Source organism: Aythya fuligula, chromosome 8 (assembly GCF_009819795.1).
Source record: "Aythya fuligula isolate bAytFul2 chromosome 8, bAytFul2.pri, whole genome shotgun sequence".
Classification (NCBI taxonomy): domain Eukaryota; kingdom Metazoa; phylum Chordata; class Aves; order Anseriformes; family Anatidae; genus Aythya; species Aythya fuligula.
The window spans coordinates 23,638,574-23,657,640 of NC_045566.1; the positions used below are offsets into that span (position 1 = coordinate 23,638,574).

General features: G+C 36.3%; 1 protein-coding gene across 1 annotated transcript; it reads left to right on the top strand.

Moving 5' to 3' along the window:
- Positions 1 to 3,558: 3,558 nt before the first annotated feature.
- Positions 3,559 to 14,282, top strand: LOC116491958 (regulator of G-protein signaling 18-like). Its single transcript, XM_032192330.1, has 5 exons — positions 3,559 to 3,917; positions 4,596 to 4,697; positions 7,644 to 7,705; positions 9,995 to 10,161; positions 12,753 to 14,282. Exons 1-5 carry the CDS (start codon positions 3,799 to 3,801, stop codon positions 13,005 to 13,007), a joined length of 705 nt encoding a protein of 234 aa, XP_032048221.1. The 5' UTR covers positions 3,559 to 3,798; the 3' UTR covers positions 13,008 to 14,282.
- Positions 14,283 to 19,067: the final 4,785 nt, after the last annotated feature.

Below are 19,067 nucleotides of genomic sequence, written 5' to 3' on the forward strand. Positions count from 1 at the left end.
ACAGCAGCAACAAAAGATTTCATAACGTGAACTATGCATAGATGATATAATGGTTCTCTTCCACTAACTCTTAAGTATCCCACATGCCAAGTTCCTCCATTATGATGAATCTTTTAAGTGCACCACTAAATACATTCACTGAAGTAGCAGACTGCAAGCTCCTCGCCTTGGGATTTACAATAAAATTATCTTCCCTGTGGTACAGCTTCATGAAGCTTTTTTTTTTTTTTTTTTTTAATTTGAAGACAAATAAAACAACAATAGTGTTGTTGATCATAGTGCTATTAAACTGTAGGTCCAATTATGGTTTCCAATAATGGGTAAGCAACAAATATTGATGAGTGGTGAATTGTTGAGATGTTTCTGAAGAGCATTAGAATTATTTTTGAAAGCCAAATTCTTTCATTCAAAACATGCAGTTTTCATTTTCATCATTTCAAATATCATTGCAATAAAAGGAAAGAGAAATATGGAACAGAAAAAATGGAAATATTTTTTCAGCCTGTGTTCTTCAGTAAAAATTTTTACCTTGCTTATTCTTCCCTGGACAATAAAGATACTTTTACATTTTTTTCTTGATAGAGGGATGAGTATCACTTCCCTTCAGCAGAAAAAAGTACAAATATAACCCCACAGAAGCCATATAGCTGGTAGAAAGGGACTGAATAAGAACAGTTGTAGAGCTTGACTGTAGAGAAATCGGGGCAGTGCTAGAACATGAACATGGATGTGAAGGAGGCAAGGTTTACAATTACCAGGCAAGTAATAAAAATACTTTGAAGAAAGATGTGGAGGGGTTGCTAACAAAGGAGAACTTCTGATTGTTCTAGTTCTTAGTGCTGAGCTGAAGCACTCAATCAGGGCTTCACTTGTTTTCTGCAGAACTGAAAGTCTGAATATTTCAGAGCTTACCTTAAAAAAAAAAAAAAAAAGACATTCAACATATAATACAAAGTCTTTATTGCTAATGCAGTCAGTCAATTTTTCTTTCTCAGAGGACAGCTATCAGTTCTATACAACTCAAATGTGACTTTATCATCAGCTAGATGGGTCCCCATCAAACACTTACAGAAGTCAGTGCAGAGACATTTCAGATGAGAAGCAGGTCCAAAGAGATGGTGCGTCACCTCAAGGAACTTCCTGCACTTTGTGATCTATTCTTTTTTTTTTTTTGTCAAGTAAATATTGTTTTGGAAATACATATTCTATTCACCTAGTTGTGAAATGTTTGTGAATACATTTCAGAGTTCAGATAAATGGTTGTGAATTAGGACATCAGTTCTCATCCCAAATTTCTTTAGAGCTTTCTAGGGCTGTAGTCATGTCATCAGCATAATATTCTGGGCCTGTTTTTCTGGCTTAAAATAACTTACTCTTCTAGATTGTCATCTTGCAGTATATAAAACAGTCCAGAAGCATTTACAGGGTCATTTACACTGTTGCTATAACTACTGTAGCCTGCAGTGCAAAACAGAGATGCTTATTAGCACCAGCACTGTCACTGACAAAACACAGACTGACTTTGATGTAATTTAGTTACTTCAGGGACAGGATTTAATATTAGCTTTCTATTAATGGAGGAAAAAAAAAAAAAAAAGACTGATTGCAATTATTCCATATTTTCTTTCAAAATTTCCAAATGAAGTCTCTGGAGATGTAGAGCACAACGCTGCATTTGGGACTGGTGCTATTATCACAATACAGTACAGCAATATTTCAAGCCTCTAAACATAACCTGTTGCTCTGGAGTCATTTAAGAATGGATTGGACAAGCCATTCAGACAAACGCTGCTGAGAGCCCATCGTTAGTGCATGCTGGAGGAGGTGTCTCAACCATTCATTTCCATCTATAACTAGAACAGTTACTGTCCACTGGCATAGTGGCAAGGCCAGCAGAAAGTTATTCACTTATGAGTGATGTTTCATGCTACAAAACTTTCTTAAATCAGCTTATGTGAACTACTGAGGCTACAACTGATGACTTTTTTTCAGGAACTGCAATCACCAGGTAATAAAATTATGACAGATCAACACATAGACAGCATTAAACTTCCATAAAAGGTGGAAAAAAGAGCTCACGTGACTACCTCTGTTGCAGAAAAGTGAAACAAAATAACACATTCTCTATTTATTCTTTACTTATTAGTAAAAGGCAGAATATATTATTAAAGACAGCTGTGGTTAAAGCCAGTTCACAATAATCAGGATGTGATATATAAGCCTACTCTGAAACTGAAAATGCTGTTTAAAACCATAACCCTGCTTCTTAAAGGTTCTTGGGCTACAAAAAGCAGTTTTGCACTGAATATTTTCCATTCAGTCTGATTTTAAAATTTGTGTCACAAAGATAATACTATGTATTTCTCTCTCTCTCTCTCTTTTTTTTTTTTCTGTCTTTTTTTAAAAAATAAATTCACAGTAGATTTTTTTTTTTTTAATTTTTTTTTTTTTTTTGGTTATGCTTCAGGAATACGGAGTCTCAACGCAGTTTTTTTTTTTTTGACTATGAATGCCTCAACTCTGCAGCCACAAAGACAGGGCCATGGTATGACTCTCACCAGAACTTACCAGCATTGCATTAAGTTGCAAAAGTCATGGGAAGGTGATGAGGTCACATCTTCTCTCCAGGGCTTGATATCTTACCTGAATAATCAAAATGAGACATTAGCATTAAAAAGAGAAAGACTATATAATTCTTAATCAATGAACTACTGCATAATTTAGCTATAACAAGGAGATTTCCTCTAGGACTTAGGATGTAGGTTTCTCTTTTCCAAGCCTTAACTCAACTAATAGTGAAGAGGTTTCTTTGGTGGTTGTATTATTCCTGTCACATCTCTAACACCAATCTTTATTAGAATGAGAAACTTAACTGAGACTGAGCTTGTACATTATAAGGTCATTTGTGGTGATCAGCCTAAATAAAACAGTACATTTAGGCTATGTGAACTGAAATAAGAATTTTTTGTTTATTTATTGCCAAAAAGAGAAGAAATCACAAATTTTGAGCCGAAGGACATTTTATCCAGGCTGGGAGATTGTAAATGAAAATAAAGCCACAGGTATAAAAGATAAATGAGAAGCTTTAAGTGGACAAGCTTGAAATTAGGTGTTCAACATTTCTGAAAAATGGTGTAAAATTAAAATTTCTGCTTACAAAAGTACCTGATTAACCACAGCATCATCAAGCTCTTGCAGGACAGACCAAGAGCCCCCCAGTTTCAGCTTAGCATATTGCAGATAGAGCTAACTTTGTATCCAGCTTATGGCATCTGAGACTGCAGAAAGCAGTTAAAGGTCAGCTAGAAGCTCTGCTAAGAGCTTAAAGAAAATTCTGCATGTTTTTTAATGCAAATCGATTCTCTTTGAAGTTCATTTCAGAGAAGCTATATACACTTCTCACAGGTTTTTGGAAGACAACGATGGTACCGTCCTAAGTCTACTAAAATATCAAAGTTCTGCAAGCACAAAAGCAGGAGTTGCTCTCTGCTGGTAGCTGCGTTTGTCCGTATGATCAACGGCCATTTTGCAAAGCTGTAATCTCACTTCCCTAAATGACGACTGTAAAAACAGAACTGTACTTAAAGTCCTGTGTGTGTGCAGCTGCAGTGACAGCGAAGGTGGAGAACCTCCTTCTTTCCACTACCTGCTCTGGAAACCCTTCAACAGCCAATTGGGGGCAACGCAGCCCGATACAGCATGAGCACGCCTTCCTGAGCACACCAGTTACACCAGATGAAACTGCTTAAGGAAGTTAAAGAAACATTTTCTAAAGCTGGGAAGGTTTTTTAGAAGAAGATGGAAAACCCACTTCTTTTATTCCCCCAGCTAAACATTTCTGCTTCAAAGGATAAATCCTATTACAAAGTCACGAAGTCAGCAGTTATGGAAGAGCCAAATAAAGCAAGCAAGGCTGGGTAAGTTTTAAGGTCATGCTGACACTTTGAGTGCTCTGTTTATATACAGGATTCTTCTAACATAGCTCGTGGGTATGAATTTAGGGCATAGATATTTTTATTTCTGGCCAATATATGTGAAAACTCATGAATTGCAAGCCTGGGAATTGCATGCATAAAATATTAATTTTATTTTAAGAACAAGAAACAAATAAACTAAGCAAATAAGAAAGGAAGGTTTCATAAAATTCCTAAAAATGCATTTCAAAGTGTTAATATGATCCGGGAAAGATTCTTTTTTAAAGATTTCAAATGTCTGGAAGCAATACTTCCCTTTTCTTTGCAAAATGTTAAAAGTAGAAGATACTGAGTCAACTGTTTCATGTGTTCATGAGTTGCGTTCATGTCCTCTAAATGAAATTTCAGCCTACTATCTTTAAAATAAGGGAAAGAGCTGCTGAAAATGGAAAGATGTCCATTTCTCTTTGCCAGTGCTTTGCATATAAATTCATGTTAATGTAAGAAGAAGAAATTCATTAATGTGAATAACATAAATAGGAGATTAACAGAAATATTACTGTAAGTGAACATTTGAGGGTTGGTGATGCAGAGGCAGAGTTTCTTTTTCTTATGCAAAGAAACAGTTTGGGAAAACCTTTAAATGAGGTTGATCTAAAAGCTACCTGAATTCTGTTGTAGAGCAAAGCAGAAGAGAAATAGGCTGAGCCTTCTCCTGCAGAGATCTGAATACCACGAAAGTGAACATCTTGGTAAACCTGGAAACTTGACAAAAGCATCAAGGTAGGCATTATAAAAGGCCAACAACGGGGATTCCTTCCAGGAAGTGTGACTCAGAACATTTCCTGCATTTTTGTCCGCATTCAGACTTGGCAGAGAGAAATGCTTTCAAGATCTATTTCATTTAAAAATCAGCTATGTAAACCAAACATACAGACGATATAGAATTATCTGGTATACATCAAGGTAACTCACCACTAATGTTTTCATACCACTAAGTGTATACTGGTTACCACCCACACACACATATGCATAAAAGCTTTTACTCATGTCAACAGTACTTTTCTTAATCCACTGACTATATTGAGCAAGCATTGACTCAAAAATGAAGCTGACAAATTATTGCTTTGAAGGAAATCGTATAGCTACTGGATAACACATTTTCCAAAGAATTTGTGATGCATATCTAATACTGGATGTATAGTTCCTCAATAATTGCAGTAATTGACTGAACACTGTCTTGTCTCCAAAATTTAAATATCAATATTTAAGCACTGCTGTAATATCATCTCTATTACACTGTTTCCTATTAAGTTGCAGGGTGAAATCTTGTTTTTGTTAAATTCAGTAAGAGCTTAGTTCCTGACTTCACGAGAATACCAAAATCTCAGTGATATACTAAGTATTACATTTGTAGGTCTTGACTTAAAAGAACTGCAAATGTACTGCAACTCCATGGCCTAAAATATTTGTAGTTCTTTTCTTTCCATCACAAATCACTTCAGAGATTCTCATGTCATTCTTTGGTCTTGTTAAGCCTGAAGAACCTTGTTTAAGCACCTACGCACCTGGCTAATTAGGTGGTGTTTGTTGCTATCACATCCAAATATCATGGGCATCCAAATGAAGGGATGTACTCATGACATGGAAGACTTTCCACTCTACCATCCCAGGGGATTTCATTGTTATTTTTTTTCTTTTTTTCCCCCCTCTCCCTCCCCCCCCCCGCCCCCTTTCTTTCTTGTGCTGCTGTTGGCAGAAAACTTAATTCAATTGTTTTACAGTTCACTCAGAAATAGAAGACCTTGAAATTATGAACAAAGGTAAAAGAGTGTTGAGAACAACCTTTTTCAGTACCTTGGTTCCAGACATATAAAATTCTGCTAAGACTGTATCTAAAAATAGAAAGTGCAATCTCCATATCACCTGTAGGTAGACTGTACATTTCTAATACTCATTTTTATTTAAGTGGCTGATTACCCTTGGGCATCTCATACAAAGTACAGAGCCATCAAAGCATTCTTACCAGCTGTGAAAAGGCACTTTCAGACACAGATAGAATATTGATAAGCAATTCTCTGAAGAATTTCCCTCTTCTACCAGACCAACACTTCCTTGCTCAGCCAACTACATTTTACCATGTTACTCTCAGCCAGATGCTTGACTAGCATGGATTCAATTGAATAAAAGAGAAACTGGTTTTGGACTGCATATGTGCTCTGAAGCTGTCAGGGTTTATCTTTCACTACTGCAAAACTCATTTCTCTAGCTGTAGGAATCCACTGTTCCCAGATGTATGAGTACACACAATTCGGAGAACTGCAATTTTGTACTTCCCATGATTAAAAAAAACCTCTGTAAGAGAGTGAGTTCTCTTTTTCCCCCACTCAAGAATTCCCCTACCTTATTGGCCTACTTTATTATTATTATTACTATTATTATTATTATTTAAATTTCAGTTCTCCTGCATTTGTACTGCTCAAGATCTGTTTGTCTTTCCCTAGCTAAAAATTTCATTCCTATAAGTGATGACTTCAGGAAGGAGACACATGACATCTATAAAAAAAAAAAATAAAAACACCCTCTTTTCAGTTTTGTACAAAACCAAGATCATTACTGGCTCAAATTCCTGCCCATACTCATTAAAGTTTCCCTTCCTCTAAAATTCATGTTCTTAGAGATTTTTCCAAGGGAGCCCAAGCTATGTAAATCAGGCTACAGAACATACGTAAGCATCAGGCAAGAAAAAGAAATCATTTCCAAAATTGTTCAATCCATAACAACGGATTGTTCTGGTTCTCAGCCCCACTATCAACTAACCCTGGACAAGTTGCTTATGTGAGGATACTTTCAGTGCACAATGCTGTGCTACGTCAAAAATGGTTCTAAATATTAATACTCCTTCTTCACCTTCAGGCTTAGAACTAAGCCATAGTCCTGGTCTCATAAAGTTAATTCCAGGCCTGTACCAGCTCTGGTCTACAAAAATCAATATACTGTTCAGGGTTAATTTATACAGCACACATAAAAAGTGATTCCTGAAAATTTCATTTGGGTGAATGGAATTGGGTATTGTTTCTTTCTGTATTGTTCTCTAAGACAGAATACTTGAAACCAATGAAAAATACATGTAACTTAGCATCTTTGATGAATATGTGGAGTTTTATAAATAGAGTGCAGTGTCTCAGAATAGCATGATATTTGAAAGACGATTGTGGTGAACAAAGCAGATTATATGCTGTTACCCTAGAAGGCTGTCACCTAAGTCATAGTGCTACAACTTCATCTTCAGCCCATAGAATTTCCTGTAGTTCATAGGCTGTGGCAACACAGGCTCAGACTCCGTGCATTCAAAACCACATCTCTGCAACAGTATTTAAGTTTAAATAGGTGTCTGAACGGCTTCCCTTGTAAGTTTTGCCATACTGCATCATCTCTATTGCCTTAAAGATTAGTAGCACAACGCAGACACTGAAGAGAAAAATCTCAGTACTGAAAATGTGCGACTCTGTATGAAAAATGTCAGGAAAAATTTTACCGTGTGTTTCTGAAGTCTGTAGTAGAGTTATTAATAATAATAAATAAAGTGTTCCTTTAGCAATATAATGTAATCAAATGCTTTGTGAAACAGTGTAGAGCAGTAACAGCAATTTATAACATATATCAAAATAGCTTTGTATATACACAATACATACAACTCTTCAAAACCATCTTTTGTTTCTTAAACAGTGTGTCTCCTGAAGAAGCAGTGAAATGGGGTGAATCTTTTGACAAATTGCTTTCCCAGAAAGGTTAGTAGTTTTTTTTTCCCCTCTTCCTGTTGACTATTGTGATGGAAAACTGATGGAAAATTACAAAATCCAGTTGTGCATTTAAGTAGACATGGCTGTTACTTAAATTAGGTATGATGGGTCATTTGTAGCAGCATGTGTTTCTGCTCTGCTCATGTGCTTAAGCTATAGCATGCTGTCAACTACTGAAAATAGTTGAAAATAACTTTTAAGTTGGGTATTTTGCTGAACAAAGCCAAATAACAGGAAGTGAAGATTTCTTGCAATAAACTGTGAAAGGCAGCCAAAAGTTATTAAATTGTTCTGTAATGAATAAGGTGCTTTTCTGCTGTATCAATTCTTATCAGGCACTTGGAAAAATCCATTATAATAGTGGCATACTAATAAATTATTTAGAATAGCATTCACATTAACAGAAACTGATATTATCTTTTCTGGACTAAATTTTTTGACATAGCCAAGAAGAACAGCTATGTTCTGATGAGGTAACTGCTATATTAGCATGAAAATACTGAATGACAGTTTAAAAAATGCTTGGAAATCTGCTGGCTACTCTCTCATCCATCATTTTGCCTCTGCCTAGAATCACACTGTATTGTTCCTGTCCTGTCGTATTAGCAGGCTTGTATAATGAAGGCTGAAAATGAATTTTTGTGTTATTATTATTGTATTTGGCATGAAGCAGTAGTTTTTTTGTTCTAAAATATTTCATAGTGATTATTTTCCTACTAGGGATAACTAGCCATGTGTGGCATACAGGCACTATTAAAATGAGCTTATAATAGAAAGAGGACTTGCAGACAGAAAGTGCCTCTATATTTTTATCAGGAGAAACATAAAAATAGGGAAAAAATCCAAGTTTGCATGGAAATCAATATTGCATCTTTGTCCTGCATCTTTGTACAATATATGGAAGTTTGATACTGAATTTCTTAATCAAACTGCTCATTAACATTGTGACTTTGTCTGAAGGCTAGGACACTGAATTATCGTTATGAACACATTACTCTTAGTAAAACATATCAACTTTAATATAAAAAGCAGAAAACGGGGAGTCCTTGCTTCTTATAAATATCTATTTTTCATTGCTACATTGGAGCTACACTATTTAACACTTCTGTTAACCTTGGGAAAGTAAGAAATGTTTAAATGGACTTCAGAAGATCTAAAATGTCTGGAAGTGTCAGACCATTGCCTGTTTCTGGTCCACATCTTTACTACCCTCTTTCAGGTAGATAAATCCTTCCAGAACAATTTCAGTGGTTTTAAATTCTTAAGAACCAATGGTGAAAGGCAGGTGAACTCAGTACTGAGAGTATTTAGTCATATGTTTGTGGAAATATAGGGTCCCAAGGCAGAAATCACTTGCTTCAGATATAAGAGCTATACGAGGCAACATTTGGCCAAAGAATGGATTTTTCATGATGGCTATGAGAAAGGCCTGTTACATCACCTTCATTTGAATATTGCTCAAATATTTCTGACAGCAAGACTGGAAACTTAAAAATGAAAAAAATAAAAATAGATTCTATGTACCTAAAAGAAGAACTTGTCACTTTTGACACAGCTGGTTTCTAAAACAGTGATAGGGATCCAAACTGGCCATCGTTTGCAAGGGCCCATTGCTTACATAATTATCAAATGCACACATGTCCCCCTCTTCCCACTCTGGATGGATGCACGTATGATCCCACTGCACTGCTGGACACTCTATGGTTTTCAAATATGTTCCTTGAGCAGTTGACTCCAATACAATTGCATTACTTCCCCAGACTAAGCATCTTTAGGAAAGAAAATATCTTCAGCATGTGATCAATACTAGGATAAAACAAAGAAAAACAAAAATAAAAAAGAAAAGAGAAAAAGAGAAAAGGAAAAGAAAAATTGTTACTGGAGAACAGTCTGATTGTGAGCAAAGGTTCAAACTATTTATGTTAACCTAAATGTGATATTCAACTTGAGCAAAATCCATCACTTCCAGATTTATCCAGATCTTTTGATTGCTTCCATTTATAAATTCATAAGGTCTTGGTAATTAATTTTTACAGATGCTGAGAATTCTGTAATGGGAGTTACAGCACTCAGGATCATAATCAAAGAAATGCACTTAATTAAAAACTTTATATAATTTAAAATAATTATCTCTAATAGAATGTAACTCAAAGGGAGCACAACCTAGTTTGTTACTTTGCATAGACTGTTTGAAAATATTAACTGTCTAATAAGTGTATATATATATATATATATATATATTTTTTTTTTAACACAATTCTATATTCCTTTCTGTAGCTGGACTGGATGCCTTTACAAAGTTTCTGAAAACTGAGTTCAGTGAGGAGAACATCGAGTTCTGGATAGCTTGCGAGGATTACAAGAAAAGCAAAACTACACATGAACTCTTCCCAAAAGCTAAGACCATTTATGAAACATTCATAAGGAAAGATGCACCAAAAGAGGTACAAACATTCTTCATTGTACACAGTATTTGTCACAAATGCATCTGATGAAATCTGCCTTTAAGAAGAGCATGCCCAGAAGCAGTGGCAACAGTTAATTGTGTACTCACTGACTTCAGAAGACTGTATCTTAAATGTCAAAACTTTGGAAGGAAGCCTGGAAGCAACTGCATAGATTATTCTTGCTGTCCTCCAGGCTCCTGGCTCCAGACAGAAACCGCTGCATGTTACTCATTTAAGTGTAAACGTTATATCTCAGGAATCAAAGATTCCTAGGGGGATATGGAGCCAGGATGGCTATATACAGGCTATGTATGAATGTAGAATACATATATATATATTTGTATATAAAAGGGCAGTGTTTATATACACACACACAAATACATACATACATACACATACACACAGACTATTTTAAAAGAAAAATATTAATGATAAATGTTAATGTTGCCACGGAGACTTATCAACCAGTGTTTGTGAAAAAGTATCATCTGTCTTTAAAGCCACCTTCAGAACAACAGAATAATTCTTTCATTCTCTTTAACTAGCAATTATTTATGAAATTATTACATAGCTGAGACTAAGAAGCTTTTATTTTAAAGACTAAAGGAGAGTAGAAGAAACTTTTAAGTTAAACATGTCCTTTAAAGTAATAATTACAATGTTTTAAGCATAGATTTTTCTTGATTGATCTCCCTGCAAAGCCAAAGCTCTGGCTGAGCATTCTCGCTATGTTACTGACAGCACAAACACAAATAAGTTCATGTGTCAATCCTCATTAGCACTAAGGCCTTTTTGTATCACTGTAGTAGTACAAAGTCTTCATATTTATGTCTTCGCATTGCTGAAATGTATTGTAAAGGAATCGTATTATAAATGAGCAAAAAGAACATTTTTTTGCCTGGTCTAGGAAGGAGATGAAGAGGTTGAGAAATGATGAACTCCCACTGAAATCAGGATCAGCTTCTTCAATAGGCCATTTGGACTTCCAATTTCCTGTAATTCTATCAAGTTTGAGCAGATAGCAAGTTTAGCAAGTATTAGCTAAATTAGCAAGTTTGTCACTTGCTAATACTCCTTTTTCCTGTATTATTATTACTCCTATTATTACCATTATTATTTTTTTTTGTATTTATTTGTCAGAATAGAAGTTAAATCCTAACTGCTACTTCCCTGTAACAAGGGTGAAAAAGGTCTAATTCTTATTTTAAGAGGATTGCAAAATGGTGCAATTTCCACTCATAATTCCCACAGATTATCTTTAAGGTTCAGATCTGTTTTTAGGACAGGGGGCCAATTTGGTAGGTCCACTTGCAAAACTTATAGGTATTTTTATTGCTTTTCCTGCAGCATCTCAGCTGGGTAGACCTTACATAAAAAGAAAGCCCCACAATTATTTGAGGTACAACCCATCAGTGGCAGCAGATTGGTCTATAAGCAATTATGGTGGGGCAGCAGGCACTGATACTATCAACTCTTGAGAATGACATAAGCAAAAGTATGAGCAGGATGCAAGCTGGAGAGGGGATGGGGTATGAAAGTCACACTTTGACCAACAGTAACGAAATGATTTCTTTAACTATCGTACTTTTGGTTTGCTGCATGTGGCGTGGGTGCTGTTGTGCGAAAGCAGATGGCTCTGGTGAGACTTCCTTCCGTGGGTTCAACCAAGCAGCTGAGCCCAGCCAGCAGCATCTCCCTGCAGACCACTCAGCTCTGGAACTTGCATCTCCTCTGACTTCTTGTCCTACAGAGCTCTTTTACAGACATTTTTTACTGAGCATAGTTAGATAGGATCCTAAAATCGTGGGTCTGATGGAATGGACTATTTTACCATCATTAATTACTCTTCAGTTTTTAGATCTAAGCTATTTGTTATAGCTTTAAGGAAATGTCACGTTGTCATTTCCTTAAACAATAGCATGTTATTGAAGCGACTTTTGACTGGATCAGGAATTTTTTTTTTCTTTCAAAATAGCATGCTCAAACCTGTATCTGACACTTCAATAAAACCCTCACACTAAGTAAATCTTCCCAGGATTAATCCAACAGGAATAAATGATGATTTTGATATGCTTTCCACATCTCTAAAACCTCCAGAAGCCTATTACAATTATTTTAATATTTTAATTATTAGAATTTTCTCACCTTCCTGCCACCAAAACTCTCTACAGGAGTTAGAAATTTTAAATATGCACTAGCATATTCTAATGAGATGAAGTCTACATAAATCCTAAATGAGAATGGAGGGAGTTCTGCCTTAGGCTGGTGTTGCAAGCTTGACAACAGGAGCTATATAAAGATCACCATTAGCAAATCCCTTTTACTCCAATGCTACCACAGCAAGCTTGATTAGTTTTATTTTACCAGTTAGTTCACCAGTTTTTCATTGTATCAGTGACACATCTGTGAAGACTTTCTGACAGCCATTATTCAGCTAATTCTGTGGCATTCATACGCAGTTGTGTAAGGGATTCAAAGTCCTCTTATCAGAAAACACTTTCACCCAAATACAGTATCATTGCTACGGATAATAACACAGGAAATACATTAATGTACATTAAAGAGATACACTTTTCTTCATTCTCCAGGTGAATTTGGACTTCCAAACCAAAGAAGTTACAAGTCAGAATATTGAACAGCCCGTCATCACCACCTTTGATGCAGCACAAATCACAGTCTACAGGCTGATGGAACAAGACAGCTATCCGCGTTTCCTAAGATCTGATACTTATTTAAATTTGGTTAAGGGAAGAAATCCCGGTCGACCCACTCTTAGGAGGCGGTCTCGATCTTTTACAGTCAATGATTTCCAGGGTGTACGACCAGACTTTACTGCTTGGTAATAGGAAACGCGACCCTTACAAATTCTAGCTCCTGCAAGCAAACTGTATGTGTGTTCTAAAATCCAAATCCTTAGCTGGTGTAAATATGTAGAAAACAAAATTGCATGCATTTATACCAGGCCATAGTTCTGTTACCAGTGAGTAATCTCATTTATCGTAGCTAAGTGGGCACTATATATTGGCAAGACATGTTGTGTGAACCTTTTGTACAGTATTTTTTTTAACTCAGTCAAGAGCTGTTACCATATCTGAAAGAAGAATCTGAGTTTCCAACATGAAAACGTTGTTTAAAAGGCCATTTGATAACATCCATCATATATTCTGAGCCTGTATTATTTAAAACAGAGTTTCATCACAATTTGAACCTATATACATAGCCTTTGCACATAACTGTTTTTGCAGTATTTCCTACACTAAGCACAGAATATTTGTGGTATTTCTCATATTGCAAAACACATGGGAACATTAGTTGGGTGAAATGTAAAAATTATACGGATTTTAACTACAGCCACTGTATAATTAAAATTTAGCTATTGCATATTTTAAGAGAATCATAAGAAAGCCTATTTAATTTTTATAGGGATATATTTTGCACTGTTTTCTTATGTGTCTGTTCTCTCTATTTAAATTATTCTGTATATATTCGCTTTGTCATCAAATGTGTTCTATTTTTTTTGCAACCAAACAAGCAGCAATCAAGAACCAAGAACGCTATTTTAATGCAATGTGTGTTAATATCAAGTAATGTATATATATAAATATTCACTTTTATTTGTAAATACTCATGTTATACCACCTTTGTTACTAAACCTTGTTCTAATTTTTGTCTGCCTTTTAATTTTCAGACTCTTTTTCAAAATAACAGCTCTTGGACTAAGTAGAATAATGTTCAGTTCTACCTGTCATAGATGTACTCTCTGTGGGTGTAGAGCAGGAAGGAAGAATCCCCCATTTTATTTGTTTAAAGTCATGCATATTATTTTCGTAGCAAGCATATGCAACCACCCTGTCCTTTTCTTTCAGGATTGATGCAGACATATTTAGAAACTTGGGGAAATTCTTAAAATCTTACATGTTGGTTCTGTTTAGCAACTAAGTGACTCCATGCTTTAGTTGGAACTGTGACTTGAACACACAGTCACCTTGCATAGAATGTAAGCTTTCTCCCTTTTTTTTCTCGTTCAGTAAATGGTCAAAGTGATGAGGTACAGCTCATCATGAATTTTATGTTCAGTACTAATTCAGAGTATATATGAACTGCTTGTTCTGAGGACTTCAGTGTCTGCTTTACTAACTTTCAATAAATCTGAAGTGATCTACTTAAAAAGTTGCCAGGATTCAGTTTATCACTATTACGTTGATTAAAACAAACAAAGAAACAAACAACAACAACAAAACACAGAAGCTTCCCTTCACTTATAATTAAATAGTAATAAATCAATGCCATTTCAATCAAAAGTGGTAAGCAAAGCACAGACGCAGAACTTACCAGGGGATGCTGCTGAGTGGCAATGACCCAGGATCAGTGTTCTCCAAGCTCTTCGTTTTACCTGCTAAATAAATAGGAAACACATTTGCAGTTGAGGAGTGTGATCCTTCCTGATTTATTGTATTACTCTTCCCTAACCCCAAAACTCTGGGCATAAGTTTCACACAAGGGAATGCTGCAGTCACTATTTCTAAGACTGTACGTGGTCATAAACCGGGCACGGTGATTCGGGAATACACTGAATGTTTCTAGCAGGTTGGTATTGTACTTCAGTCACCCTTATCAATATAAAGTGCAGCTTTGGAGCTTGTCAGCCTCCATTTTTAAAGAACTGTCAACATTCCTGTTGTCATTGTTACAGGCGTCACATGAAGGAGTGAATGCAGTGAAAGGCAACTTTATAACCCAATTTCACTGCTGAAGTCAGTGTATTTGTCTAGATGGTTGATTTAGCCTTGTTCTTCGACTGCGTCTCCCCTAAATGTGAATCAATTCTTCTCAGAATCCTTTTAATTAAGGAATCCCTAGTATCACCAACAATGGTGCCAGAGTTCCCAGGTATTTAAAATATGCATTTTCTTATGCTTTGTATTACTAACTTTGTTTGACATAGAGAACAGACCACCTCAAGGTATTCCATTCTTTGTGGTATAATCAAATTATTCAAACCCTTAAAAAGCAGTAGCTATTACCCTATTTGGATATTATTCATATCAACGACTCACTCTGAGTCCTTTTTCTGCAAACATGTAGAGAAGACTCTCATTTTTTTTCCTCATTTATTTGCACGTCCAGCTCTTGGCCCTAAGGTTTTGATGCCTGAAGATGGTCTGGGAAATATAAGTTCATTATTGCCTAAACCTTTATATGCTGCCTATCCCCTTCTTGCCTTGTGCATCACTACGCAGCCATCCTTTACTGTAGGTCTCACTGTTTTAGCCCAGTGAGTCTTGCATAGTGTCTGTCTACAAGCAAGCCTCCTTTTTTCCTCCCCAAGCTAAATTATGCATGCAACCAGTTAGATGGATGAATTAACTGTTGCTCACAATATGTACCTCTGTGCGCAAAAACTGAGTAGCCATTACTGCACCCAAAACGTTCTTCTGTGTGCTCACCTATCTGAATGATATCCTGCCAAATGCCTCACTTGGTAGTTCACTTGGGAGGTAGCGGTGGGTCTGTTACAACACGGACATAAGATTTAGATGTTTGCCGATAGATTCTCAACTGGTGTGATTCCGTTCCTCCACACCAGCTAAGAATCTGGACATTTACTCTTACCATGGATTAAATAAATTTAAAAGACTGTGTATATTCAATACATGTCCAAAACCCAGACAAATGACAAATACAATGCTTTGAGTAAGACATTTTCTACTCAGCAAAGAAAGCCCAGCTGTTAGTCAAAAGTGTCTGTAATGATAAATATAAGTAAGCAGGCGCCCTTTGTTTCATTTCACAGAAACATGGAAAATTTTGCTTATCTCCAGGGAGGCCTTCCTCAAAACCATCACTCTGTGGTACTGACAGTGCTAGTCCCTTTTATGAGTTTTATAATGACAGCAAACAAATAAGATGTTCTTGGTAGCTATTTATGCATGTATGTTTTTCAGAGATAATTATGAACCAGAACTGAATTTACAGCAGACTAATGCCATGGGAACTACTGTAAGAAGACAGTCGAGATAAACTCAGAGAAAGGAAAACAAAGGGCACAAAGATAAACCAAAATAACATAATTATCTGGCAAAGGGTTCTTTTCTAAAAGTGGCTCCTTTTAGTGGCAGAAAAATTAGTGTTCTATTGTAGTTCTGGAAAAGGCACTAAACATAGATTTAGGACAAGTCTGTGATGCTTTTTCCAGGAGTCAGTGAGACAGGATTGATCAGACTAGCCTTGCACTGGTGTATTTATAGTATAAACCTCAGAACAGAGCCAGAAATCATAGTTAGGTTTCTGTAGGTTTGGCAGAATCAGTGTCATAGTTATGTAAATTGTTTATCTGACCTAGTGCAAATAATACATACAAAGCCTATTGGGCACGTATTTTTATTGGGAATTATTTTATGTAGCAGCATTTTTGTAGCATCAACACAATACTTCACCCCTACAAAAACACTTCACTTTACTCCTTGCATATATGAATTCTTGAGACCAAATGTATGAGGGAAATAATCTACTGAATTGTGTCGGTTTGTTGCCTGTTTGGATACCCAGGTCTGATTAGATGCATTGAATTAGCTAAAATTATCATCTGCCTCTTAGCTTGAGGGAGATTAAAATACACGTGTATACATTTTTTTTTTTTCTGGCTTTTAGGATTTGATTTGCAAAAGACAACTAATTTTTGAACTGACAAGGAACAAGAAGAATGAGATCTAACATAACGAATCTCAAAGAACAGGATGGATTTCTATCTTCCACTAACGTAGGCAATTGGTAATAAGGCTCTTATAAGCCTCTACATGCTACAGTTTATAAATGACTCACAAAAGGCAGGTCATTTTTTTCTCTTTTCTTTTTGTCCCCAGCTGCTCAGCCTGCCTTAGTTGACTACTGTTTTGAATGCAGTTCCCTCTCCTTTCCAAATTCTTTTCCACACTTACTATCAAAAAAATAAAAAAAATGCATAAAACCATCTTCCTCTCTTCAGTGATCCATATGCTTATGCACATACACCTTGCTCAGATACCTGGCCTAGTTCCCTCTCTGTTTTTTACATTACAGCTAAATGCCTCAATCAAATAAGCTTTAAGCTCCTGCGTGGCTCCGTGCCAAAGATATAAATATCTTTCCTCTATACAGCATCCAACTTCTCTGCATTCCTACTTTTTTATTGCTAATGTCTTGTTGCTACATTCCATTTTTTTTACACCAACCATATAGAACTCTGTTTGTAAATGCTCCCTGCTTATCTAGACCACGAGGTTTATAATTTAGAGTTTATCTTCGCCTTCATTATGAAACGTAGCTAAAATTCACTAGCATGAAATACAATAATGGACAGCAATTCATATTTTTCAAACAGAAGATTCAGCTGAAGCCCAACACAATGACAAACCCTGAACTGTTGTTTCTCCACCATGCCATTTGCTTGTACTCTTGTTTCTACACAACTTTCCAGACCCGTTTTAAATTTAAAGCTACTATTGAATCCTAATGTGGACAGTTCCTCTCAGGGGAACGCAGCAAGAGCTTTTCTGCAACATACACATACAGGCACACAGGAGAAGTGAGAGATATACTTCCAATAGTCTTCTACAAAAATAAGGCAACCAAGAACATCTGTATTTTGGTTTTCCTTTTCATCCATTTCCTAGCACAGCTTGGCTTGGGACCCACCACCAGCAAGGCACCACTTAAGAGAAGACTGATATGGGGAATTGTGGTTCAAGAGCCTTCTGAGGCATCATGCCTACCTTTCATACATTCTTGTGTTGGTGCAATTCATACCCATCTCCAAGCACAAGGTCACAAAATGGTCTTTTACATTTGCACTATACAGGCTCCTTCCACAAACCGACGTTTTGTGAAGTCTGATGTTATATAAATAAGAGTTTATTCATCCAGGACATGATCTGTGACAAACAATCTGCCAGCTAGTGCTAAACAAGAATCTTCAAAGTTGCACGTTTTCTTGAGAATTGTCAATTCTCCTCTACTGTAGATTTGTGTTAGTATAGGATTTGGAAATCATGCATATAAGGAGCCTAGAATGATGTAAAACATTTTGACAGATTGTTCTTGAAATCAAATCTTTTACCTGAAGGGCACACTTTGCTTGGGTGGAAAATAACAGCTTATTTCCTTATGCAAAAAAACCCTCAGTGGCACACCAAAGAGATATTCACATGGAAAAAAAAAAAAAAAAAAGTAGTAAGTTGACTGCACCATGCTATTAGAAGGTGGAAGGCAGACATTTGCATAGTGCTGTGATTAAAATGTATTTGCATCCCATATGACAGGTGGTTCCCTTTTACTAGGATGTCGGCAGTACTCCACTCATCTTGGCTTCTCCCGATGTCAGAAAGGTAGTAAAGTCTACATGCACTTGAATTACTTGGACCAAGAGAACATTAACTTTTCTGCCGAGGTTATGTTATACAGAACACTATCCAACAAGGCTCAGTGTGGAATGGATTCAACAGAGGCCAGGTGCTGAAGGGCAATGGTATATTGAACCTGATCCAGGGGAAACGCCAAAACTGCTGTTGGAGAGCGTGACCTTTTCTTACGTTGAGTACAAGGTGAGTACAAGGCAACCCTGTCAGGAACATATATAAATGCAACGGATTTCTTAGGCTAATACACCAAGAGTTTGAACATGAGCAGATGTTTTATGCTGCCTGTTGAGTTAAGTATCTAGCTCAGGTGTGGCTCAGTGGAACACAAAATGACTTGCTTAATTTCCCTAATCAGCCAATAGCTTTTCATAAAGGCAGATAACTTAGTGAAACCAACGCATAAAGATACATAAAAATTGAAAGCTAAATACCATTAAAAAGTCAAGAAGTAAGCCTTAAAGTTCAAAAGATTCAAGTACTTAATAAATCAATGGTTCTTATCAGGTA